The following is a 26,674-nucleotide window of genomic DNA, read 5'->3' as shown; positions in this document are numbered from 1 at the left end:
AGCTTATATTGTTTAACTAAAAGTAGTAAAATGTTTTTTTTTATATTAGGAGGTTGTACAGAATATTAGTTAAGAAATTAAAGAAATGATTCAAAAAATAATGTTATGAGTTTAAATGTCAAGAGTCTTATAAAAATTATATTTTGTACTTTTTCACATTCTGTTTAGCAGACATATTCAAGTCAGACCTGGCAAATATAAAATACATACAGCACTGGTAAACTCAAACTTCCTTGGTACACTCAAACTCACATACATGTACTCAATTAACACATTACATTATAGGTATAGATGTACCGAATATTCAGTTTGCCGAATTTATTTGCCCCCATTGCCCATGTGTATAAAGTGTTTGTAAAAGATCGGTTTTGACCAAATCGCAACAAATTATTCAGCTGAAACCGAATCTTTTAGGAATACAAATTTCAAGCATAAAATGTTTTTTTTTCAGCTTAACAGGGTACCACACAATCTTTTAAACTAGGCCATGAGTATAACAGCTTTAATTATTAGAATAATTTTTAAAACACCATGGTTTTTTTACACAAGACTAAAATCAGTATTTCATTGGTAGGCTGACAACTATGGGCAAAGGCAACCATAAACTCCCCAGAACTGAAATGTTAATAAAACAGAAAGCACAACTTTTCCATTATGTAACACCTATTTTGCTTGATAGAAAAACTTCTGTTTTCATGTCAAGAGTGCAGCATACTTTGTGTGACGTCATAAAAGATTTGGTAGATTTAGCCAAATTTATGGGACAAAACTGCAGAATATTTGGTTTTGATTGAATGAAGCCGAATCTTTGCATCACTACATCACTATTTTTATATGTTTTACTGAAAAACAGCACACTTTGTATAATTATGTGCAGCATGTGTGTAACATTTGTATTAAACTTACCTTATAGATACCGAGCTTGGACTTGTCATACAACGAGTTTGGTGATGATGGGGCAATAAAGCTTTCCAAATGTTTGCATCAAGCGAAGAGACTTGGCTTGCGTAGTTGTGGAATCACGTCCACTGGAGTTGCAGCATTGGCTGGTGGATTGTCAACACTGCAAACACCAGTAAGTTGTTATGAAGTCTGATCAAATTTAACACACAATTAGTACTCAATTAACACAGTTTGATGTGTTTGTGTCTTTTGCCTTAACTACCATTTTGAAAATAAAAAAATCCACATCCACCTAAAATATTTTTCTTAAACTAAACCCTTGGACTTACTGGTTGAAGGTAGTGGTAGTGGAAAATTAATTAATGGATTTCAAAATGTATTGCCACGTTTACATGTCTGCACACAACTGTTCTTAGGTTTCTTGTATGAGTAACATCATTGAAATCAACTTTCATACCCGGGTGGTTAGAAACATGTGTTAAAAGTTTTGTTATACTCTGTAAAATTGTAAATATTCACTATCATTTAAATACTCAATACATTAAACTGATAAAATAGAAGCTTGTGGTTGTCTCAAGTTTGACAATCTCTTTTATTTTTATTTATTTATTTAGTGAAGTACTAGAGCAGGGAGTTTCTTAAATTGTTGAAATTTGTTGGTTCAGAGCAGGGTGGCAAACCTGTGGGTCAGGTGTCATATGTGACTTTTTAAAATGCTTGTGTTGCTCTACACACTGAAATATATGTGTTTCAAGACATTTGTTGTTATAATAAATTTAGGCTACTGCAATTTTTTATTAACTTTTAGCCATGTTGCCCTGACAGAACTACTTTTTATGATTCTTAAAAATGTGTTTATTACCTTCAAAGAATGGCGACCCCTGGTTTAGAGTCAGTTGATCTGGCAATATAGCCTTTATGACATGTACAATGAGCAAGACCTCAGTAACAGGGATACATTGTGACCCAATAACAGTTACAAAATTGTCAAAGTGAGCTTTAAAAAATTTTTGGTTGTATTTGTGAGACTGTACTGTTTGGCTAATCATTTCTCCAATCTGTCAGATGACTGTTTTACACAGAAAAAAATCTACACAGACATTGCTGATTGGTTGTTGGCAAGTGTTCCGAATTGTCTCCCAGTGTAACAACCCCTGCCCCAAACACAACAAGTAAGGAATGTATTCAGTTTAGTTTTCATCTTGTACTTTGTTTTTGTAGATGGAAGAGCTTTGGGTTGATGAAGAGCTGATGAGTTGCAGTGATGCAGATGATTTGAAAATCCTGAAGTCAAAGGTAGAGAAACTTAAATGGGATGTATGGTAAAGCAGCTGCAAGTATCCTGGTGTTTTTCACTGTTGCTGTTTCATACGCAGTTGATGGACAGTAAAAATGCATGTTAGTATTTTTTAACTTATTAGTTAATATTTGAAATTAATTGTAGTTTTTCCAAAAAAGTGCTGCCATGGTTTCAACAATGCACAATTTTTGTTGTATGTTTATTTTGTCTTTTAACATCAAATTTAGTTTTGTACATTCCTTTAACTCATTTTTACCACTGAATATTTGTTGAATTTTTCCTTTTTATGTTAGTACAAGTAAGACTAGCTTGAGCTCATCCATCATTTTAGTATTTTTTGCTTCCAACATGTTTTACTTTTTCCTACTTGCTGTTGTTGTTTGTGTTTTGTTGTGTAGCTCTGTTTCCTGAACATTGTATATGATGAGTTGGAAATTAAATGCCTTAAATAAACAAATAGTCATAAAAAAGCAATAGATAATATGCGACACTATATGCAACATGTGAAGGAAATATTGCATGTTTTAAATAAGCCATAGTGTATGTTCAATGGCAATATAAGCCACCCATCCAATTTATTTTTTTCTATTCGTAGCAAAACTTTAAATTCTTTTGCAACCTGTTTTTAAAGAATGTTTTCATGGTTTCAACAATGTCTAATTTTTTATTTAGTCTTTCAATGTCAATTGTAAATAAGCTCTCTGCATTTTTTAAAAACCTAATATTTTTACTAATGCAACTTTATACTTAGTTGTTTTGAATATAAGTAAGACTAACTTGAGCTCATCTGTTATTGTGTTTTATTGCTTCCAACATGTTTTACTTTTTTCTGCTTGCTGTTTTTGTTTGTATTTTGTTGTGTAACTTCATCCTAAACTTTGTATATGATGTGTTAAAAATCATAAGGTTTCAAGAAATGAGATGCAAAGTTCTGATTTTTACTCTAGCATTTGTTTTATTGTTTGTACCAAATATATATTTTTTACATTCCTTTTTTTATCAAATTGTTCAAACTATGAAACCAACTTTTCTTCCCGATTACTTTTGTATGAAAATTTTCCACTGTATTTTTGATCTATGCTGAAAATGATATCAGTTTGATTTTTTTGCTGTTTTAACTTTAGTATATTACTGTAAATTTATGATGTGTGATTATTTGTGTCAATTGAAAACCTGTTACTATATGAACTCTCATATCCCAGTGCTTTTCAACTAACACTCCACAGATCTGTGCCAATCCACAAACATTTTGCTACAATCCACCAATAACTGTTTGCTATATAGGCAGCATTTAAACTAAGTAGTAATTTTCTATTCTTCAACTGGTCTCATGAATCAGGGATTTTATGTGATTGACGTATTTAGAATGTTGATGATACAAAAAGTATTTGCACAAACTTGTCTATTGGTGTGAAACACACAATAATATTTCCAAGTGTTCCCTGCAACACCTGAGATCGACTCCCACCATTCCCTGCACACTGCTGAATCAAATCACAACATTTCAAACCATTTTTCAAACACATTTGGTTTCCATAGTTGGGCGTAACAGTTTGTTGTCTTGTCAAATGCGTCGCGAAAAGCAGTTTTGCCTTTCTTGATATATAGCGACATCTTGTGGATTGTGTTTAAGTGTCAACTTCCGCCAAGTGGCGCAGTAAATCTGTGGAATTGTCTCAACTTTCCACCGGACAAGCGCTTAATCAAACAAACCATGGGCCAACCCACAGACAAACGTAAACTCACCGATATTTGACCCGGGCTTATCCCGTGGTTGTATCTTGTAATAAATCATCACCAGTATTTGAATACGACTAGGGAGTTTTTCTAGAGGCGATTATATTCTTCAGAAACAAAACAAGTTGTTAGAATTTGAGTTGAGTCTTTTTCGATTGGTAAACGAAAACACAACGACAAAATCACCCAGTCGGAATCGGAAAAAGCTGCACAACATTAAAACGTTATGGAGCGCATGAACAGTGGTGGACACCATCAGTGGATAGTGGCTGAACGCGCTGCGGCTACACCGTATCATAAATTGATAGAAAACACGACAGTTTGACAAGAAAGAACAATCCTGGTTGCTCCTGGAGAAAAATAAGTTCCATGTCTTATTCAGTCGCCAAGATTGCTTACTGGTTATCGCAACAGCTCTGCAGTCACAAGGTTGCGGGTTCTAATCCTGTCTAGATCGCTTGTGTTTTCCTGAGCAAGAAACTTGAGCGGCATCGCTGTAACCCGATGGGTTTGCAATAAAACAGGCATCTCGGTGCCAACCGTGGATAAAAAAGTCGTAGTTTGTTACTGACATTATTTCCAATGGCTTATTTCATATGTTAATTAGAAAGTGCAGCGAGTGCATAAGTTTAAGTCTCTACCACCAGCATCAGCTAAATATTTTTGTTATTTTATTTTGTTTTAACATTCTATATAGGTTGATTAAGAGTTTGCGTTTCAAATATCATTTTGTAAAAGTTGGATACTGTATGAATAAAAATATGTTGTTTACGTTAATAATTATCAACTTACTAGGGTAACCATAAAATGTTTCATTTCTACGTTTTCCTTTAAGTTGGGCTACCTTTAAGTGTGCAGTCATTCGTGACGGTGGTTGATTCTCTGGTCATTCTATGTTGTTGTTGGTTGGAGGTGGAAGTACATTGTTGTGCTGGTGTGAAATAAAATGGAGAAACAATTCTACAGTGACGAGCACTCTGTGCCCAACAGTGCTGAAAAATATTGTGAGTAAATTATAATTAGCGGAGAATGTTTGTCTGAAGAGTGAAATGCGTGAATTGACGCATCATGTCGCCGAACTGCTACAATGTAGCTGCAGCGCGTTTAATCATGATCCACCAATTGTGGCCTCCAATTTGCGCCCATAACGTTTCAACGTTGCGCAGCTATTTTCAGGTTGGTGATTGTTTAGTGCAGTTATGCCGCTGTTCTTTTGAGCGAAACAAATTAACTCAACAAACCATTTGCAGTCGCAGCCATTTGGAGATTGTAGTAACTTTTTTTTTTGAGGTTCGAACCCAGAACACTCCCGGGGACGAATGCCGATCAGGTTTTTTATGTCTGTATATGGGTCAGGCGCGCCAGATCGTTCGGCCAAGTTCCTGCCCAGATTGTTGTACTTTTTTTTTTTTTTTTTTTTTTTTTTTATTGATAAATAATAAAAAGAGCGAAAAACGGTAACAAACTACATCACACTTCAGTACATAACAGGCGACACCACTTTTTGCGGTAAGCAAGAAAGTTTCCACGTTTTTTTGATACATGACATTCTGATACACGTACTGAGTTAAGGAAGCATACAAATCTAAATACCGTCTGTTTATTTTCACTATATTTGCATTGGTAAATGACATATCTGGCACATAACAACATACAGTTCACCAATTTATCGCCGGATCCACCATTGTGGACACCAAAAAGTAAGTTCACGGGAGGTAACGTCAGTGGGACTCGGGTTCTAGCACTAATCCATGCACAGACGTTTTCCCAATACAGTCTAGTTACATGACAAGAACAAAAAACATGGTAAACGTTTTCTGTAGCATTTTTACAGAATGTGCACAAGTCGGAGTCAATTTTCCCAAAGGAGTGCAATATTTGGTTGCACACGATGGCATTCAGATTTAATTTAATTTGAAAACTTCTCAACCTATTTTCAATAGTGGAATTAAAGTTGTTAACATATACTTCTCGCCACGGCATCTCAAAATTTATGAAAAGCTTGTTTTTCCAAAATTCTTGGAACTTAACTGGCACGCGAGCCACGCTGTCTTGTAGCTTTGTGTAAATTGTTTTGACGCTGTTTGTGTCTTTAATAAAATTCAATAAATGTTCTGACTGAGTTGTTTGTGGGTCGATATAGTTTTCTGAGTCCCATTGCTCAGGCAGACTTGAAACAAGTTTTATAAATTGAATGAACTCTGCGTTATTAGCCTGAAAATTAAATTTTAACGCCAAGTTGTCGTAAGTTTCATACTCTCCTTCATTAGTCAATAGGTGTTTATGTAACATTACGCCAGAGTCGATCAGGGGTTTCATAAAGAAAGTTTTAGATTGGTACTTAATTTTTTTGTTTAGCCAAAGTGTCCTTTTTGTCGATTTTGTTTTTAGCAGATTTAAAGTTTGTATAGATTGTTGTACGGTTGTCGAATCGGCGAGCTGGTGATGGGCACGCCCCTTGGTGGAGCGCGGACAACGTTGGAACCCAGCACAAGGTGTCGCCGAGGAGCAGGTTGGTGGCTGGAAAATCTGGATGCTGCTCCAGGTCGTACGGGAGGTTGTATTTGTTGTGGTGGTTGTTAGTGATGCTGCAAACGGTGGTAATGTATTGGGGTGGGTTTGACCGGAACCCGCAATCGGTCGGTTTCGCATTGTTTCTGTAGATTAGCGGGAGCGTACGGTTGTGATGACGACATGAAGGTATCTGCAATCAAAAGACTAATTCACTTCTCGGCGCAACAGACAGCGGGCGTATTTTCCGAATTATTACATTCATCTTTAGTAATATAATATTACTACCAACCATGACACATGGAAAATATCTATCTAGCGTCAGTTTCTTGAGCTTATGACTAAAAACATCATTTTCTTCTTCCCGGTGACGTTTTTTCTTAACTCACTCTTGCAACCTAGCATTCTATATTTGTTCCATTAATGCAACCAATGACAGCTTACTGATAATTGTCGAGGAGTTTTTTTATATGGGGTCAACTTACACATATTAGACACAAATCTTGTTGGCAGACGCGTTTGTATTTATTTGTATTTTCTGTAGAAGCAAAAGCCGTTCGCCGTTTCTCGAGAAATATAATTTATGACTTGCCTGCATCTCATAATTGGCTTAAGTTTGTACGAAAATAACTAAACTTTAGATTACATGTTCCTGTTTTATAAAAATGTTTTTGACGTGAAGTGTCGCAGGCGGTTCCCCATGAGCAGTTTTCAACCGAGCGTCGTACTTCTGTGTGACGTCATAATGGGTTGGTAATGGGATCTTAATAGACAGTTGTAAAAAATCTATGGGGTTGTCGTATATTGTGAAACGACACCGAACTCGGCTCGGGCCAGATACAAACCCAAAGTCCTGCCTGTGAAAAGTTTGTGAAAAACAAATTAGGCCTAAAAGTTGTAAAGATTTAGGCACAAATAAGACTGAGTGCAAACTCAGGCCCGAATCAAGCTCGTTTTATTCAAACCTGCCTTGCTGAGCAGCAAATGGACGAATTCGCGACAGCGTCGAGTTTTCAAACTTTTATTTAGTTCCTCTTGGGGTCTGTAGGAAAAACTTCGTGGTTCAATTTACCAACATTAACGCTTTGTCCCGCTTTGCGAAAACAAGCATAGCATGGCAAATCTTAATTTAGTTTTTAGCTGCTAACTTGGTTAATTCAGCAGTGATGGTTTCATGTGACTTAGCAGTTAAGAATAAGTCGAATTATAACTCATTAGTGGACGCGCTGGACCATAGGAGGTCCATGCTTTCCGATGAATGCCTTCGGAGTCATGCGTAGATTTTGTGGCCCGCTTGCGAAGTTTAATGAGCGAAGTTCATCCCAGCAAGCAGAAACTGATTTGTGCCTTCATTTGATATTGGAGAATGACATAAGGATTTTCTGTGTGTTGCTTTTGGTTTCAAGTTGTTAGCTGGTTGCAGCCAATATTGGATTTGATGGGTAATTCTGGGATTGGAATTTTTTAAAAAAAGAATGTTGGAATTTGTTGAAAGAAGTGTTTAACAAAACAAACAGCACAACCCTCCTAAATGTGTTACCTATTCGAGGTTCTGTATAAGTTCAAATTGTTTAGAAATTTAATATCTTTAGTATTTACTTAACGGCAATTTGAATTTTCCAACCTTTATTGAAACATGGCAGCAATATTGTGTTTAGGAATGAAACTCGTTGTGTTTAGGATTTTGCTGAGTTAATCTTCACTTAAAATAGCGTTGACCCAGGCTTACCTGTGAATTTGTCTTCAGCGTGAAACGTTTTCTGTTTGTTTCGTGAAAACGTTTCAATCTGAATAACACGTTTTCTGTTTTACACTCTATCGTTTTGTGGTGACTTCAACTCGCCGTCTTGGTAAGAACGCTTTTGTTTCTCCACCAGGTGGAGTAGTGAGTCGTTTATTTCCACTGAACCACGCTTCGCTCTGCACTTGCACTTGACCAAGCAAAAACAACCAAGCCCGGGTTATAGACTTCTGTCGCGAGAGTTACTTTCTCTTGATAAAAACAAACATGGATGCACAGTTGCAGTTCACAAGTCGGGAATAACGCAGCAACGTTGGCACGTTGTTAGGGTAAAAAAAGTGGAAGGCACAATCAGTGGATCGAGGATAAACACGTTGCAGCTACACCGTTATTACCAAGCAATATGTGATTATGAGCACACAGGAGAGTGATTGCTGTAAAACAATGCCTTGGCGCTCGAAAACGCTTTGAAGACTGACTTAATTCAATACAACGTACTTTGTATACAGTTACGATGTTTTCCAACCGTGGTTTAAATTTAACTTTCAAACACTTTGTTTGCGACGCGGATATGTTACGAAGTTTCTTAGTTGATAAATCGTTAAAAAACAAACTTTGCATCAACTGAACTGACGTGGGTGGGTCGTACGTCGTCATTCACGGTCTGCTACCCGTCACGCATCAGTGACGTTCAGCGACCCCCATCCCACCAGCTTTATTGGTGCTAAGTGACGTGACGAGACTCGACTGAAAGCTCTTTTCACATCTATTTTTAACTTTTAGTTATGTACTGATTAAATTGGCCGGTAAAGTATTTGTGTCGGGCTTACCCGTTGCCATCCGTGTTAACAATACCAGAAACGCTGCATAACATGATTAGGATACGTTACGTAGCAGAGCCTGACAAATGAACGCAGCAAAGTTAGTGAATGTTATGCTTTCCACGTTGAACTAATAAGCTCCGCAAATATATTTCATAAGTAGAACAACAAGTTAAGTCAATTCAGAGTTGAACTTGGTCGGTTTGAATAATTTTTATTATATTTCCTCTAAAACGGAGATCCTAAACCTAGACTAAGCTCACCTTGTGTTGGAAGTAAATCGGCAAAACTGTTTAGGAATGTGAGATTATTGTGTGTTAAAGATACTCGGTAGATTATTGTGTTCCAAAGAATGGAATAATTACAAAAATCATTGGAACTGTGCACGTGAGCGGAGTTTCAGAACTTCACACTTTTTACATCGACAATTTAAATTTTCAAACCGAATTAATGAAACATAACAACAATAATGTGTTTTAGGAATCAAACTTGTTGTGTTAAAAGTTTAAAATTTGCAACGCAGGAGTCAATTTAAGAACTTTTAATGTAAGAGTGAGTTGAACACAACTAAAATAGCGTTCTGGTTTTCAAGCGGTCGTTGCTCGTGATTGTCTTTCACTTTAGCGTGAAACGTTTCCTTTTTCAACACTCTACCGTCGCACGGTCTAGCTTTTTTTCAAGTAGCTTTTTGTTTTGTTCAGGTGTTGAGAGCAGGTCAAGCTTAACCTTCTTTATGACAAGTGTCCCTTGGTTGCGCTGTAATTCAGAAGCAGTCTAATAGCGAGATTTGGTTGTCAGAATTATTTCACTTGTTGATATTTGAAACTGGTTGAGGTTATTTTGGCAATGACGTCATCAGTCATGTTTCTCTGTTGAATTGAAAACAAATTTGTTTCGCAGAAAATCGTTTTGTTTGAGTTTTCGTGAAAAGTTGTTTTCAATGAAAGTCGTAAGACGGATCGGGTTCAGTCTCGCGCAAAGAATTCAGTCTCGCGCAAAGTCCTTGCGGCCGTATTTAAAAAAAAAACCTTTTGCAAAAATGGTTTATTTGGTAAACTTAACCTCGGGTCTAAGTTGGTCTTAAAATAAATGTTTCGATTTTTTTCTCTAACTGCTTCCAATATTGATTGATTGACGTGCAAATTGTTTGCTCGTACCGTCAGAAATAGGCAAGATGTGAAAATAAAACTTGTCAAAATATAGTTGCTACTGCAAAGTTTGTAAATGCTTTCGTGAAAAACATGCGCTTGAAGGATTTACAGCATTCACGGTTATGCAACCAGGGAACCGTGAAATGTAATGCGCGTTGCATGACGCGTTCAGAAAGGCTATTTGTATTCAAAAGCAGTGGCGACATAAACTATTAGCAAAAACTAAAAAAACTAGAAACTGATTTCACTGTCCTTACTCGAAAAAAAAACAAGTACTAGGAACTACAAACAGGTGCCTTCATTTTGTTTGTTTGTTTGTTTATCCTTTTGCTCAAAAATTGCGCTTACGTACAAGACAGTCAAATAAAAGACTCAAATGAATCAGTGCAATAATGGGGGCCGGCAGGGGATTGTCTCACAACATCAATGTACCTCAATTTAAAATATTTGGTCAAAAAATCTGATAAATTAAAACCTGACATAGTATTATGTTCTAAACGTGAAGCAGGCAAAACTGTGAATGTCCAAACAAGCGAGTTTAACGCTGTCTGTCCTGTTTACATATCTAAAGTTATTTCCATAACCTCTGCCGTTTTAATGTATTTTGAACAGACAAAATTGTACATGTAATAAATGCCAGATGGACGCGTGTCCTGGGGATTTTTTATATCGTAGCATGTTTTAGGTTTTAGTTGCGTAGCATGTAATATATGCTTATATGTACATAATTATTTGATATCGTTAGTAGCCTATGTGTCAAAATTTGCCCCTCTAGCCAAAATCGCACAAGAACATGAAACAGTGTGAATTATTTTACTTTGCAAACATCAAAAAGCACCTTTAAGGGGATTCTCAAATATTTAGGCCAATTTGTTTTTCAAAGGTTTAGGGCTCTTTACTAGGTTTCTGAATAATATAACAAGGTTTACAAGTGCCCCATATGTAATTGTGCCAATGTAGAGCACTGGTCGTCCAGGATTTCCCGGACATGTTCGGAATTTGGGCGTAAAACTTATGCCCTCGTCCGGTAATTTATTAAAAACCCCCCGCCTTTAATGCGAATTTGAAAGGCCAAATCGAAAAAAAAACTTTGGGTTCCAACATTGAGCGTGAAAATGTGCTGAATGCACAGGTATTTAAAGTTTACATGAAAAATAAGCAGCCAAATTTACATAAAAATAGCAATTTTGCTTGTAATATTACGCTGAAATGTTAGAACCCAAATTTGTCATTTAATTTGGTGAGTCAAAATCTGGTTTAAACTCTCCAGTTTGTAATAATTAGACAATTTATGTTTTTTTTTCCTATACCCGCTGTATGGTTTTGAACACAAAAAGTCTCTTGTTACTACTTTTATCTTTTTGTATTTTTCACTTAAATGCTTTAATTGTTATAGGTTTACCAACTGTTGACTTCTTCTATGCAAATTGGCGGATCCCTGAATACCAGGCTTTGATCTGCCCAGTGGATCTTTTGCATTAAATGGAGCTGAAAGACACTGAAAGTGACATTCAATATAGTGATGACCGAAATCAGGTTAATTGTGCATTAAAAGATTTTTTTAAAGTGTGTGTGCTTTCGATTAAATTTGAATTTGAAAGTTACTGTTTAGTGTTTTTCTTCTTAGATTCGGTAACATACAGCATTTTTCCAGATTCCCAAACTGTTTAAATCATGTGTTTAAATTTGCCTCTATCCTCAGAATGCTTCAACGAGTGGACAACACTTGGCATCCACTAGTGATCCTATTCAACCATTTCCACCCCAGCAGCCAGAAACTCGATTCAACTTCCACCAACCTCAAAACCCAAACATCTTTTATTATCCCAACCAAGCTATTCCTCTACCCCAACAAACAGGTGCAAGGAATCAGTTTGATGCTGCAGCTATAAGAGGAAATATTTTACATTCTCAGCAATTTCGACATCATACATCATGGAACACTCGTCCCACCTACTCCTATGCAAATCAGCCACACTGTGGTGCAGTGAATCCAGCTTGTATTGGAACACAACAAGGTATTAGTGCAAGTTATTATCCTCCAAATATCCATGCACTTGGTTGGAACCAGTCTCATGCAACTCATTTTTTGTCATACTGGTATTTATGGGTCCCCTTCCCTGATGGGGACGCGTCTTGATTTCACTCTGTTTTTTTCTTTTTTCCGCCGAAGTTTGTCCATGCACTTTTGGCATGAAATCTTTGGTGGAGTTGGATGAAACTTTCACAGATGGTAGATAGAGTTATGAAGATGTGCCATCTGCTTCAGTTGACTTAATAGCCCCAGTATTTACCCCGCTAGCCCCCGAAATGTGAAACGTTTTTGTATGTTGCTGCGCACCACAAACGAAAGATTTTTATGGTGCAACGGTATAATATAGGCAACAGAACACATGGTACATGTGTTTGTGAATTACTTGGTAGGCATTTTGGAAATGCCGGTCAAAAGGGGGGATTTACAGCCTTTCGACGTCAGAAGCGTTAAGGAATGTTGATAATAACACCCCTAGTGGTCAGAATTTTAAACATTGTCTGATTTGGATAAAATTTTACATGACTGTCGATTAGTTCATTGTGGTTTAATATTTTATATTTTTGGGTGTTAAAAGACATCAGTTACCCCTCTAACCCCCTAAAATGGGTGAGTTTTTTAAACGGTGTCAGAATTAAGTTAAATTTGGACAGCTTGTGGAATTTGTCATTTTCAGGTGTCAATTGTTGTGTTTACCCCGTTAGCCCCCTAAAATGGGTGAAATTTTAAACAATGTCTGAATTGAATGAAATTTGGACAGTTTGTTCATTTTGCTATAATAAGCTGACGATAGTTATGTTTCACTCTGTGACCTGAATATTTACCCTACTACTCTCCTAAAATGGGTAAATTTGTGAAACAATGCAGGAATTGGATGAAATTTGGACAGTTTGTTCATTTTGCCATAATTAGCTGTTGATTATTTTGTTTCACCCTGTAGCCCCAATATTTACCTCACTAGCCCCCTGAAATGGGTGAACTTTTAAACAATGTCAGAACTATATATGGAAGTTAGATAGTTTTGAGTACATTATTCATTGATGTGTTTTACCCTGTAAGACCCACCTTTACCCCATTAACCCCTAAAATGGGTGTAATTTGTAAACATTGGCTGAGTTCGTTGAAATTTTGACAGTTTGTGCAAAAGTCATTTTTAGGTGTCAATTGTCACTTTTGCCATGCAGTCTTGTTAAGTTTTACCATGTAGCCCCACTAATCCTTAAAATAGGTAAATTTTGCAAACAATTGATGAATTAAATGTGACTTGTGTAGTTTCTATCTCACACAGCATGATTATTTCTGCACATTTTTTTCATCCTGTTTAAACTCATAGCACCAAAATTTATTATAGTTATTTAAAAAAATTCACTATTTACAACTTTGCATGTGTGGGGGACCCATGAGTTTCTGCCTGCAGAAACAACTAAAGGTATAAAATACAGTGGCTGATATGGGACCCATTACGAAATGGGTCATAGTATATGTGCAATGGCAATATGTGCTAAGCCACCCTTCTAGTTTCAAAATAATCCAAATCAATAAACATGTTTGGAATATAATAGCCAAGTTACAACAAATGCCACTTAGTTGTGCTAAAATAATGTTGTTATTTGTTTTGTTTTTAATCTTAAGAACCTTTTTTTTAGCCACAAAAAATTGTGAAATTTTCACTTCCTATCTCAGCCGATTTAAACATATATGATAATTAGTTTTCGTGTGAGGCTGTGGTTGCAGAATGTGTATTGCGTTAAATGTGAATTGTTTTGAAAAGAAACTATATTTGACACAGATCATTGGTTTACAAAACTTTAACAAGTCATTTTGATTCTGTGGGGGTTGGTGAGCAAAACAGGCCACGATTTAATGTAAAAAAAACACAGAAAGAAACTAAAAAACTAGATGTGTAATTATGGGTCCCCTTCTAGAAGGAGACACATATTGTTTTTGTCCGTATTTTTTTTTTCTTTTTTTCTTTTTTCTGTCCAACGCTGGTTTGTTATACGTGTTTGGTCAAGAAAGAGTGCTTCAAGTTGATTGAAATTTGGACAGATGTTAGTTATTAATCCAAATTTGATCCTCCTGAAGTTTGACCCGAAATTACCCAGCGGTTCACCCACAGGCCCCCAAAATGCAAAATTTTTAAAACATGGTTTGTTATATGCGTTTGGTCAAGAAAGAGTGCTTCAAATTTGTTTAAATTTGGTCAGATGTTAGTTATTAACCAAAATTTGATCCTCCTGAAGTTTGACCCTGAATGACCCAGGGGTTCACCCACAGGCCCCCAAAACGTAAAATTTTTAACGCTGGTTTGGTAAAGAAAGAGTGCTTCAAATTTGGTCAGATGTTAGTTATTAACCAAAATTTGATCCTCCTGAAGTTTGACCCTGAATGACCCAGGGGTTCACCCACAGGCCCCCAAAACGTAAAATTTTTAACGCTGGTTTGGTAAAGAAAGAGTGCTTCAAATTTGTTTAAATTTGGTCAGATGTTAGTTATTAACCAAAATTTGATCCTCCTGAAGTTTGACCCTGAATGACCCAGGGGTTCACCCACAGGCCCCCAAAACGTAAAATTTTTAACGCTGGTTTGGTAAAGAAAGAGTGCTTCAAATTTGGACATATGTTAGTTATTAATCCAAACTTGATCCTCCAGAAGTTTGACCCTGAATTACCCAGCGGTTCACCCACAGGCCCCCAAAACGTAAAATTTTTAACGCTGGTTTGGTAAAGAAAGAGTGCTTCAAATTTGTTTAAATTTGGTCAGATGTTAGTTATTAACCAAAATTTGATCCTCCTGAAGTTTGACCCTGAATGACCCAGGGGTTCACCCACAGGCCCCCAAAACGTAAAATTTTTAACGCTGGTTTGGTAAAGAAAGAGTGCTTCAAATTTGGACATATGTTAGTTATTAATCCAAACTTGATCCTCCAGAAGTTTGACCCTGAATTACCCAGCGGTTCACCCACAGGCCCCCGAAACGTAAATGTGTCTAATGCTCGTTTGGTCAAGAAAGACACTGTAGGCAGAAGTCCCAAGAGAGTAACACACTGGTTTACGATAGCAGGAGGGCACAGCTTGACGTCGGACAGACGTTTTACGAGACGTCGTTTTGGTGAACAGAAATCAGCTGTTTTGCACAGCAATGCTATTTCGTTTCATTAAGTGGTCACTCACATTTTCAGTTTTGGCAAAGGTTTCACACATATGACGTGATTTAAACCTAATAAGCATGCTTCGGTTTCGTATACATCAAGCAAAACTTTGTTAATCAAAATAAAGTTGAAAAATCAAACTTGACATTTTTGCAAGATAAATATTTTTTTTTTAATGCTTGTTGTCAGGTTGGCCGCCGCATGACCATGGGTTACTTAAGGTCAACTAGTAGGTATTACTAACACAGTTCAGAACTTTCTCTCGTCATAATGTAGCGTTTTTTTGCAATAAATTTAGGAATCAACACTCATGGCATGTATAAATTAGGTTAAACGGTGTTATTGAACAGTAAGGACGGCATGCTATTGAAAACGGTGTCAAAAGGTCAAACAGTCGTTTGGTGTGTGCACCCTAAAGGTTGCTACAGGTCAATGGTACTCGTTTTGCGAAACAAAGTTAAATGAAAAACAATTTGTTATGTGTACACTTGTAGCAAATTGCTTTTTAATTTAAAGTGTCTGTAACACAACTGTTACAGCTTTCTAGAAAAATTGTGTTTAAAACCCGATCTTGGACGACAATATCTGGGTCAAAGCAAGAGATTAAATTAAAGAATTTGTTTCGCTCTTTTTTAATGTTTTTGTAATTATATGACAATAATAGTGCAAAAAGAACACGAACAATTTTTTTTAATTGTTAGGTTAATGCTTTCTAAAAATTTGTTTTTAAAAATCTAAAAGTCACCGCAACATTTGTTACCGTAAATCCGCACAAACACGCGTGTGGGGACCCATTAGTTTTTGTTTACAAAAACAATCATATATGTGGATCAAATGATGTGTATAGCAAATTGGTAAATATCGTATAGAATATATAAAATGGAAGTATATCAGAAAGCCACCCTTCTAGTTTTTTTCTGGTGTGTTAAAAAAGATCTGAACAAAGTTGATGGCTTTAGTTTGTAAATAATGTATATAGATTCATTCTTTCTTTTTTGTACAGCTGCCTTCAACCAAGCCGCAAACTTTTCGAAAGAACCAAGTAATAAAACCCAACCACTGGTTCCAGAGAGCTTCTTGACTATGCAGCAAACAATTTCACTCAATTATGCAAATAACATGGGCCAGATAATGAACCCTGGATTTCCTACAATGCAGGTTGGTGTTCATAGCAATACACAAACACAGTGTAACTGCAGGGGGCAACATTAAGAAATTCGAATGCAATTGGCAAATTAACAGTGACATTTATTTATATATGTGTAATAGGTAAAGCGTGGACCACTGTGCCTAGTGTTTGTTTGCAACGTGAAAGGTGTGTTTTACGACTGTTATCATGTCAACAAATCTTATCGCTCTTCCTCTCACAGGAACAGGGAGGTCCCTTGAAAGCACTTCCTCCTGGCTTTCCTCCCCATGATGCAAGCAGTCCCAGTAAACCTGGTGAAGATGCAGGCACTCGGAGTATGTTACCAGTGAAATAGACCTTTTATTGAGCGCTGCTAGCTGCTTTCAAACCGTATCATTGCATTATTAAAACTTACAAATATGAAACATTTACAAAGTATGAAAAAAATATATTTTACATGTCTGGAATCATGTAAACTCCTTAATAGTCTAAACCTTATTTTCGTTTTTGCTGAGCTAAAAAACCAACATTATCATTATCCACACAGAGACATCGGGAACAACAGTTCAACCTTACATCAGTGGTGTTTTCCACAATCCTACCTTTAACATTGCTGGACGTGACACAAGTAAGTTTATTATGTATTTGCCAGTTGAACAAAAAGGAAAATGTAAGATATATGCCTGGTAACAACACGGTATTCATCAAATATATTCTAGTTTGCCAGTTTTGTTTTTAGATTTATCAGTTCTAGCTTGATACTGTGCTACTTGTTACAAACTTCAATTTATTGGCAGAAAAACACTTATATACAAACATGATCATGTAGGGGCATCTGTACACCCCTACTTCAAGAGTATCACTATTTTGTTTCGCCAAATAAACAACAAAAACAACATAGTCAATACTTTTCAAGGTTTTATAAATTTGTGTGACTTATTCCAAATGTCTTAAGTTTATAACATATCAAACTTTTATTGCCATACATCAACAGTATTTATATTGTTTTGAAACTGCTTAGATATATACAAAGCAAGCAACCATCTCCCAGATACCAATGACCCACTCTCTATTGGTAAATATGTGTAAAAAGTATGTTTTTGCTATTTGTAGCGTTTGTGCCAGTCATGTTGTAATTGAAAAACGTGTAAACAACAGTGTAATTAAGCACTGTTAACTAGACTGACTTTTATATTCATCTGTATTGGTCATTCCCCCATGTGAACCTCATTTCTTAAAATAACACATATATTTTTTGTTTTGCTGTTAAATCGAAATTTGGTTCTCAAGATCAAGAAAATATGCTTTGAACTTTTGTTTGTTACATAAAAATAGAAATCAGCAATTGTGATTGTTGAGTCATTGTGTGCCATTGTTTTCACACAAAGCAATATAACACAGTTGTTTCTTTTACTCTGCTACATTGTATATCAGTTTGTTATTTATTACAATATTGCTTTTTTAACCCTTAAACCCTGAAATATTCGGTTTCAGCTTTTCAAGTTCTTTAGGTCAGAAATACAAAACCCTAATGTGCTAAAATTTGAAAAAATTCTAACGCTGGTTTGTAACACTCGTTTGGTCAAGAAAGAGTGCTTTCAATTTATTCAAATTTACACAGATGTTAGTTAATAATCCAAATTTGATCCTCCTGAAGATTGATCCGGAATGACCCAGTGGTTCACCCACAGCCCCCCAAAATGTCAAATTTTCAATTCGGCTTTACTGAGCAAAGTGCATAATCTAGGAGTTTCATGCTGTGTTGGTTGGTGCAGTTTAAGGTATTCTTTTTTATGGATTCACCCCTTAATAATCGGTTTTAGTTTTAGGCCAGAAGTACAAGCCCGAATGTGCTGAAAAGTTTTAACAGTGAGTTACTCGTTTATTATTTAAAATATCAGCAAAATCCATTAAGTGGTTATCCAAAGGCCTACAGCTCCAAATATGTGTTAAAACTTTCACTCAATCTTCTAATGAAGTTTAATGCTATCACTCTGGTCCCAGGGGAGTGATTCACTGATTTAAAGCTCAATTCACAACCGTTAATAAACAAGCTTGCTTGACAGCCTACAGATGTAGGCTTTTTCGTTGGTCAGAATGAGTTTATACTTGTTAAATATAGTTTTTAACCAGTCTGTTGATCTTGATTGTTTGACTTTTATTGTTTTTGTGTTGTCCTATCATATATTATCCTTTATTCATTTTATGTCGAATCAGCGCCAGACGTATCCCTTGTAACATACATTAACACAATGCAACACACTGACAGAAAAAAATCCGTGAAATTGTGGATAGCTTTGTTTATGTGTTTGCAATGGAGATAGTGATTACTTTGACAGAAACAAAACCGTGAAATTGCAGACAACCTTTTTTGTTTCGCACTTTGTTTTCACCCAGGCCTGAAAAAAAAACAGTTTTTCGTTTATGACTTACGATGCGATATGGTGTGGTCGATTTATACACTTTCTATACAAGCTTAATTGAGTAGTTTATAGGCAATGGCAAAGATAGCAAAAAGTACAAATTTCCTAGAAATCTGAACATAACCGGAACATTTGTTTATCGAAAATCCGCACAAACATGTGTGTGGGGACAAATCATATGTGTACATAAAATTATGTGTATGGTACATTGGTAAATATGACACTCATGCATTGGTTGTGCCAGGGATCAATCAAACTATAGAAAAATCTCAAAAATGTCTGGAAAAAAAAAAACGATAAATGACCATAACCGCGTCATGGTCAAAGGGTTACGGTCTGCATTACCAAAGAGTTTCTGCAGAACTACATACATATTGCAACCGTGTCAATTTGTAAGTGCTTTAGACAGAGAAATAAATAAAATGACAATACATAGGAAAGCCACCTCTTTAGTTTTAAGCCAAAATTATTCACATCCTTGTAAATAATCAGATTTGTTTCTCAGGCAGAAAACCTTTTAGTTTTGAAAAAGAAAAGCATGGCAATCTAACTCTACTGTTCTGCTTAGCTTGTTTTAGCACCATCTATGAATAAAAATAAATTGCTAAAATATGAGGCATAATTTATTTGTAGTGTCTAGAAACCCATTAAATAAAGTCTTGCATTATAAAACTGCTTTGATGACCAACTTTTAATGCATGACATTAAAGTTTGTGTATTTTTTACAGTTGACACCACGGTGGAAAAATTACGACTGCATCTGAAGACAGTAGTAGATGAAAAATGCGGTAGAGAATATGGAAGAGCAGTGGAACCAGTTGATCTTGTGCTTGTAAAATATATTGGACAGAAGGACAATGATCCTGAAAAACAACGAGAAAAATTGGCTAGGGTGGTAGATAAAGGAAATGAACTAAAAGGTGATATCACAGTTGAAAACATGTTTGAAAGAGCAAAGATTGAAGCAGGGGACTTTGAAAAAGATAAAAAGTCAGTTGGCATCGTTGGTGCAGTTGGAGTGGGAAAGAGCACATTGACAAAAGTAATTATTAAAAAAACTTTGGACAAGAAAATTCTTTCCAATGCTTCTTTTGTATTTTACATCACAGTGGGTTCCATTAACTTGGAGCGAAAAACAGATTTGTTTGAATTACTTTTCTCATCACTGATTGCAGAGGGAAATATTTCAATAGATAAAGCAGAGAAAAAGGAGCTGATTAATTTCATCTTGAATGATCCCAACACAGTGGTAATCATTGATGGTCTGGATGAAGCTAAAACTGAAAACTTACATTCATATCCGCATGTATTACCATTTGAAAAGACAGAACCAATGGCAGTATTATTTAATATTCTGAATTGCAAACTACTGAAGAATGCTTACAAGTTGGTAACATCAAGAATCACTCAGTTTATTGATGCTTCTCCAGAATACACACCAAAATTTGTGTTAGAAATTTTGGGTTTAGCACCGAGTGAACAGCAAAAACTGGCTAGATGTGTATGTGGTGAACAGTTTGACAGAGTTTGGAAAATCCTCCAAAACAACCCAGCTTTGTTGGAATGCTGTGTAGTACCTGTCAACATGTTTATGGCTCTTAACTTTCTGTTGGGAGGAGGAACTTCAGGTACTATCACACTCACAGGTGTTTACATTGCAATGTTAAACAGATATATTCGTTCAAAGCATTGCTGTTTTGAAAAAGGCACGAATGTGGTTAAGAAGCTTTGTGACTTGGCATTTGATGGGTGGCAAAAAAACAAATCTATGTTTTCTGATGAGGACTTGGAGCAGTTTGAGATTCCATTGGCAACACAACAAGCATTTGTCAATACAGTTATAGATTCAGAGGATGGTCTTGCAATTCAGATTTTCAGTTAGCTACTTTGTTCACCGCTCCTGGCAAGAGTTGTTGGTTGCACTCAGACTTGTTTTGTTTATGCATCTAAATGAGTTTGAATCTTTTCTTGAAAATGCTTTTGTGTCTGGAGATTTAGAAAATGTTGTAAAGTTTTGTTTCGGCATATGCAAAGATAGCGTGTTTAAAAAAGCAAGACGACTTTCTCCTGCAGCACAAGTTGGTGAAATAGAAGAGAAGAAAATGCTTCTTGGTACAGTTTCTGAATCCAAAGCAAAGAAATTGTCAGAGAGTGTGACAGAAAGTGATAAAGTACATGACATGCAAAAGTGGTTTCATATTTTTGCATGTTTGAATGAACTTGGCAGTGATGATATTAGCTTACCTGTGACCAAACTTCTACCCACTGTTGCTAACATAATGGGTTCTGTATTTTCATCTGATATCACAAACATGGCTTCACTTTACAAACTGAACAATACCACTCTGAAATTGAATGAAGTTGATTTGTCATTTGTTGGAAATGCTTTGCAGAGTTTTGGAAAATTTGTGCAAGGACACAAAGTTAAAGTTAGTATGATAACTAAATATTGTCAACATGTTTCAGTATTAGTTCTTTTGCCCAACCAAGGCAATTTGCTTTGTAATTTATAAATTTCGTTATTGGTAAAGCTACAATTGAGACTTAAGTTGTACAACCAAATTCAGTTCCTGTATATATATGTATATATATATGTACATATTACTTTTATAAACATTTTTAAACTCAATAACTCTTGAAACCTAAAAATAAATTTTTATAACGCTATACGTTTTAAGCTGCAATTAAGCTAAAGTATTTGATAATCACCAAACTGTAACAATAGTTTTTAGATGATGCATTAACATTACCTTATGATTGCAGTAAGAAAAAATGTTGAGTTTGAATGAAACGTTAATTTCATTTAAACGTTGTTTTTTTCTAAAAACATTCACAGTTAAGGGGAATTCCCACAGTTTGGTGTCACTTGTTATAAAATGTTTGTAATGTTGTGGTTGCACTTTTAGTTAATTAATATCAGTTGTATCAGGTTAATTGCTCATTTATCAACATTTGCTTTGTTAAATAAAGTTTTACCTATTTCAGATTAATCACTTCTATTTACAACATTGTCCTGATGAACAAGTGCAATTTGCTGGAAGCTTCCTTCCTCATGTGAAGAGATTTCAAATTTGGCCATTTGGTTCTCCTGGTGATTTAACAGACAGGGACAGAAAGGTTTTAAGTTTCGTTTTTAATAAAGGTGTTTTATTACAATTTTGCCTATAGTGTCATACACTGAATATGTTTTGTATTTTGTGAATTATGATTGTGAAGATAAAAATTGATGCATAATATTACAAAAGCACTACACCAGTAACACAGAATAAGAAAAAGCAAAAAACCTTATTGTCGGAAATACACCAATATAAAAACATATTTTTCTACAGAATGCGTTAACATTGGCTAGAAGTATTAAAGATGGACTTCTGCTAATTGATCATCCACATCAGGTTTTTTACACTTACTAATATTAACTTGGATTGAATTAAAACAGTTTTAATCACATTTGGCCAGACACCAAGCACTGCAACAACTTAACACTGAAAACTTTATTTCTGGTTCAGTCCAATTAGTCTGGTACAACTATTTTATCACCTGATTAAACAATTTACTTGCAATTTTAACAAGTTACCTTTTTTCCCAATATATGTTTAAATGATAAAACCTAACAATTAGGGGATTAGCAATGTTTTTTTTATTTACTTACATTACTTGTTTTTATGTTTAACAGATGAAGGGGTTGTACTTGAGTAACATACCTTTTGGAGATGAAGGTGTGAGCATACTAAGCAGTGGGGTGGCCAAAGTAGCTGAACTTCATATGGATCGCATGGGCATGACATCAGTTGGTGCTGTTAAGTTGGCTGAACATCTTGAGATGGAAACTACACAGTCCATGGTAACTGTGAATTAATTTGTCACTTTTTTATTGTCATTGTCGTAACCATTGTGACAAAATATTTGTTGATAGAGAAACAATGATTTTAAATAATATATTTCATTTATTAATGTGATTGGTGTTTGGGCATCAACAATTCCATGTTGCATTGCTGTTAACTTCACATTATTGTTGTTGTGTGAAATGTACATTATTGTTTAGGTTGGATTGAATATCAGTGGCAATAAAGTGGGTGACATTGGAGCTTGTGCAATTACCAAGTCAATCCACAAAATGAAAAAGCTTAAAATGGTTGATTGTGGAATCACATGGAAAGGAATGCCAGGCATCACTCAAAACATCCTAAACTCTCAAACTATGGTGTGCCATCGTTACTTTTATTACTAATTTTACCAAAATGTAATTTTTAATTTAAATAAATCACAGTACGCCAGGCCCATTGAAGGCGCTATACATCTAGCTAGATTTTTCTAGCCTACGCCTTGCCATATGGTGGTGAATGCTTGGTGACCGACTGATTCGGTATAGCGCCTTCAATGGGCCTGGCGTACTGTGATTTATATATGAGTGTGCCGTGATCGCTGGTCTGCATAGACGCTTCAGGGCTGATCCCAGTTATGAATTTATGTTTATCTTAATTTAAATAAGTTATGCTTGAGTGTCGAAAAATAAAACTTACCATAAATATTTGAGTTTAAATCACTGTTTACAGCTGACATACTTTTTCAACTGTATTATGATTCAGTGATTTGTTTCTAGAAAATAGTTATAGACCAAACTAGTTGTTCCTGCTTAGATTCCCTACTTGGATTTGTCGGGGAACAAGTTTGGTGATGATGGGGCCCAGGAACTTGGAAAATGTTTGCATCTGGTGGAGGAACTTCACTTGCGTAAATGTGGCATCACTTCCACTGGCTCAGATGCATTGGCTGGTGGATTAATAAAGTTACAGACACCAGTAAGTTTCTAAAATGACTGTAAAAAATAAATTACCGGTTTTCATTTTACAGCTACAGCGTGTTTTTAGATAATATAAGTTTTGCTGTTACAGTAAAATACACAACTTTCTATCTACTGAAATGTCAGGTTCAATTTTGGCATACTAAAGACAAGCACAGTAAAACAATTCTAGTGTGGGTTTAATTTGCTTTTTTTAAAGTATAAAGTATTTTAAAGCTTTTTTCTGCTACTTTTTAGATGGATAAACTTGACCTTGGTGAAAACCCAATTGATGACCTTGGTGCTGCAGCAATGTCAAAATGTTTGAGCAATGTCGAGTCATTTGGCTTGGGTGGTGAAATGTTTGTTAGATGTGGTTGTGGAATAACATCTGATGGAATTTCTCACATCGCATCAGGTTTGCGGTCACTGCAAGAACCGGTGAGATGACAGTTGAATAATTTGTTGAAATGTTGCACAAAACATTACATTTACCTGAAAATGTGATAAACTGTGTTGTAATTTATTTCACTGACAAAAATCTTATTTTGTACTTCTCCACATTCTGCGCAGCATATATATTTAAGTCAATACTGGTAAATATAAAATACATACACTCTATATTTTTAGCAAGAGGCAGAGCCCTTGAAACAATTCTTTATTAGTTGGTACTGTGTTCAACTTTTATTAGTATATGTGAAATTGCATTTACAAATTATTTAGTATCAACAGTGGTATAGCATGTGTGTACAACAAAAGCTAAACTTTCTTGTATACATATATGTGCAGTATGTGTGTAACATGTTACTTAAAATTACCTTATAGATGCAATACTTAAACTTGTCAGGCAACAATTTTGGTGATGATGGGGCAAAGAAACTTTTCAAATGTTTGCATCAAGTGAAAGGACTTGACTTGTATCATTGTGGAATCACATCCACTGGAGTAGCAGCATTGGCTGGAGGATTGTCAACACTACAAACACCAGTAAGTTGTTTTTGCTATAAAGCCTCGTAAATGCGAAGACACACTTAGAAACTCAATTAACACAGTTTGCTGTTACCTTGACTACCTTTTTTAAAATAAAAAGTCACAACCACCTGAGACGTTCACTCTTCACTAGAACATTGGACTGAAAATGTTGATGTAAATTGTGTTTGAAATGTATTGCCACATTCTACATGTGTTTGTTTTCTTGTTTGAGTAAAGTAGTATTGTTTGATTCGCCCATCCCATTTGTTTGTCTAGGACTGGCTGTGAAAAAGTTCTGGTTCACTTAGTTCCAAGTTTAGACATTCACTAAAATCTAAATGCTTAAACGGTTAAATATAAAATTAAAAATTTGTCACCATTTCTTTTCTTTTTTTATTTAGTAGAGCAGTACTTCTTGAATTTGTTGGTTCAGAGCAATGGGTTGCAAACCTATGTGTCAGTTTCCATATATGATTTTTTTAAACATGCTTGTGTGGCTGCAAACACTGAAGTAAATGTGTTTCAAAGTTTTGTTGTGTTATAATCAATTTAGGCTACTGCAATTTTTTATTAATTTTTAGCCATGAGGCCCTGACAGAACTAAATTTTTGTGTTTCTGAAATCGGTGTTTATTACCTTCAACAAACAGTGAAGCATTTGCTACATGTTCAATAAGCAAAAAAACTTATTATCAGAGATACATGGTTGCCCAATAACAGCAACTAAATTGTCAGAGGTGGCTTAAAAATACTTTTGGTTGCATTTGACAGACTGTAATTTTTGCTAATCATTGCGTGCCAGATGACAGTTTCAGACAGAAAAAATTTACACAGACATTGCTGATTCATTGTTGGCAAGTGCTCCAAGTTTAAGAATCCCTGCCCCAAATCCAATACAAGTAAGGAATGTATTCAGTTGCATTTTCATCTTGCACTTTGTTTTTGTAGATGAAATTGCTTAGGCTTGATTGGCAGCTGATGAGTTGCATTGATGCAGATGATTTGAAAATCCTGGAGTCAAAAGTAGAGAAACTTGATTGGCAGTGGTAATGCAGCTGCAAGTATCCTGGTGTTTCATAGACAGTTGATAAAAGTAAAAATGCATGTTAATATTTTTTACCAATTGTAGTTTCTCCAAAAGGTGTTGCCATGGTTTCAACAATACACAATTTTTGTGGTATGTTTATTTTGTCTTTTAACATCAAATTTAAATTAGTTTTGTACATTTCTTTTAGCTCATTTTTGCCACTGAATTTTATTGGCTTTTTTGTTAAAACAAGTTAGAATAACTTGAGCTCATCCATCATTGTATCGTATTGTTTCCAACATGTTTCACTTTTCCTACTTGCTGTTGTTGTTTGTTTTTTGTTGTGTAGCTCTTCATCATGAACTTTGTATATGATGTGTTGGAAATTAAATGGCATAAATAAACAAATAGTTACAAAAACTATAGATATTATGCGACCCTATATGCAACCTGTGAAGGAAATATTGTATGTTTTAAATAAGCCATAGTGTATGTTAAATGGCAGTATAAGCCACCCATCCAATTTATTTTTTTCTATTCGTAGCAAAACTTTAAATTCTTTTGCAACCTGTTTTCAAGAATGTTTTTATGGTTTCTACGATACCTAATTTTTTATTTAGTCTTTTAATGTCAATTGTGAATAGGCTCTGTGCATTTTTCTAAAACTTATTCAAATATTTGTACTAATGCAACTTTTTACTTAGTTGTTTAGATACACATAAGAATCACTTGAGCTAATCTGTTATTGTGTTTTATTCCTTCCAACATGTTTTACTTTTTCCTACTTGTCGTTTTTTCGTTTTGTTGTGTAGCTCTTTATCCTAAACTTTGTAAATGATGTGTTGAAAATTATCAGGCTTCAAGAAATGAGATGCAAAGTTCTGATTTTTGCTCTAGCATTTGTTTTGTTGTTTCCACCAAATATATATTTTTTAGATTGCTTTTTTATATCAAATTGTTCAAATTATGAAACCAACTTTTCTTCCCGATTACTTTT

General features: G+C 35.3%; 3 protein-coding genes across 4 annotated transcripts in view; 2 read left to right on the top strand and 1 right to left on the bottom strand.

Moving 5' to 3' along the window:
- LOC145214672 (NACHT, LRR and PYD domains-containing protein 3-like) overlaps positions 1–26,346 on the top strand; it is a 39,032-nt gene extending 12,686 nt beyond the window's left edge. Inside the window, exons 13-16 of the mRNA XM_080083248.1 lie at positions 23,537–23,698; positions 23,938–24,120; positions 24,505–24,666; positions 25,599–26,346. Of these exons, the coding sequence (XP_079939374.1) occupies positions 23,537–23,698; positions 23,938–24,120; positions 24,505–24,666; positions 25,599–25,700 (609 nt within the window). The 3' untranslated portion in view covers positions 25,701–26,346. The remainder of the gene's footprint in view (positions 1–23,536; positions 23,699–23,937; positions 24,121–24,504; positions 24,667–25,598) is intronic.
- On the bottom strand, positions 5,366–6,340 carry LOC145214383 (uncharacterized). Its single transcript, XM_080082894.1, has one exon. It carries the CDS (start codon positions 6,257–6,259, stop codon positions 5,411–5,413), a length of 849 nt encoding a protein of 282 aa, XP_079939020.1. The 5' UTR covers positions 6,260–6,340; the 3' UTR covers positions 5,366–5,410.
- On the top strand, positions 10,961–20,848 carry LOC145214678 (uncharacterized). 2 transcript variants are annotated; one of them, XM_080083256.1, is made up of 8 exons: positions 10,961–11,191; positions 11,561–11,700; positions 11,867–12,182; positions 16,351–16,505; positions 16,718–16,811; positions 17,024–17,104; positions 17,498–17,551; positions 19,628–20,848. In XM_080083256.1, the coding sequence occupies exons 2-8, from the start codon at positions 11,647–11,649 to the stop codon at positions 20,779–20,781; spliced, it is 1,908 nt and encodes a 635-aa protein (XP_079939382.1). In that variant the 5' UTR covers positions 10,961–11,191; positions 11,561–11,646; the 3' UTR covers positions 20,782–20,848. The 2 variants fall into 2 exon arrangements, with proteins under 2 accessions (XP_079939382.1, XP_079939384.1); XM_080083258.1 differs by lacking the exon at positions 17,498–17,551.
- Positions 26,347–26,674: the final 328 nt, after the last annotated feature.

The sequence above is a fragment of the Phallusia mammillata genome, chromosome 2, assembly GCF_965637545.1.
Source record: "Phallusia mammillata chromosome 2, kaPhaMamm4.hap1.1, whole genome shotgun sequence".
NCBI classification, from domain to species: domain Eukaryota; kingdom Metazoa; phylum Chordata; class Ascidiacea; order Phlebobranchia; family Ascidiidae; genus Phallusia; species Phallusia mammillata.
Note: the sequence above shows the minus strand (reverse complement) of the source record. Positions and strands in the feature narration are given on the sequence as shown.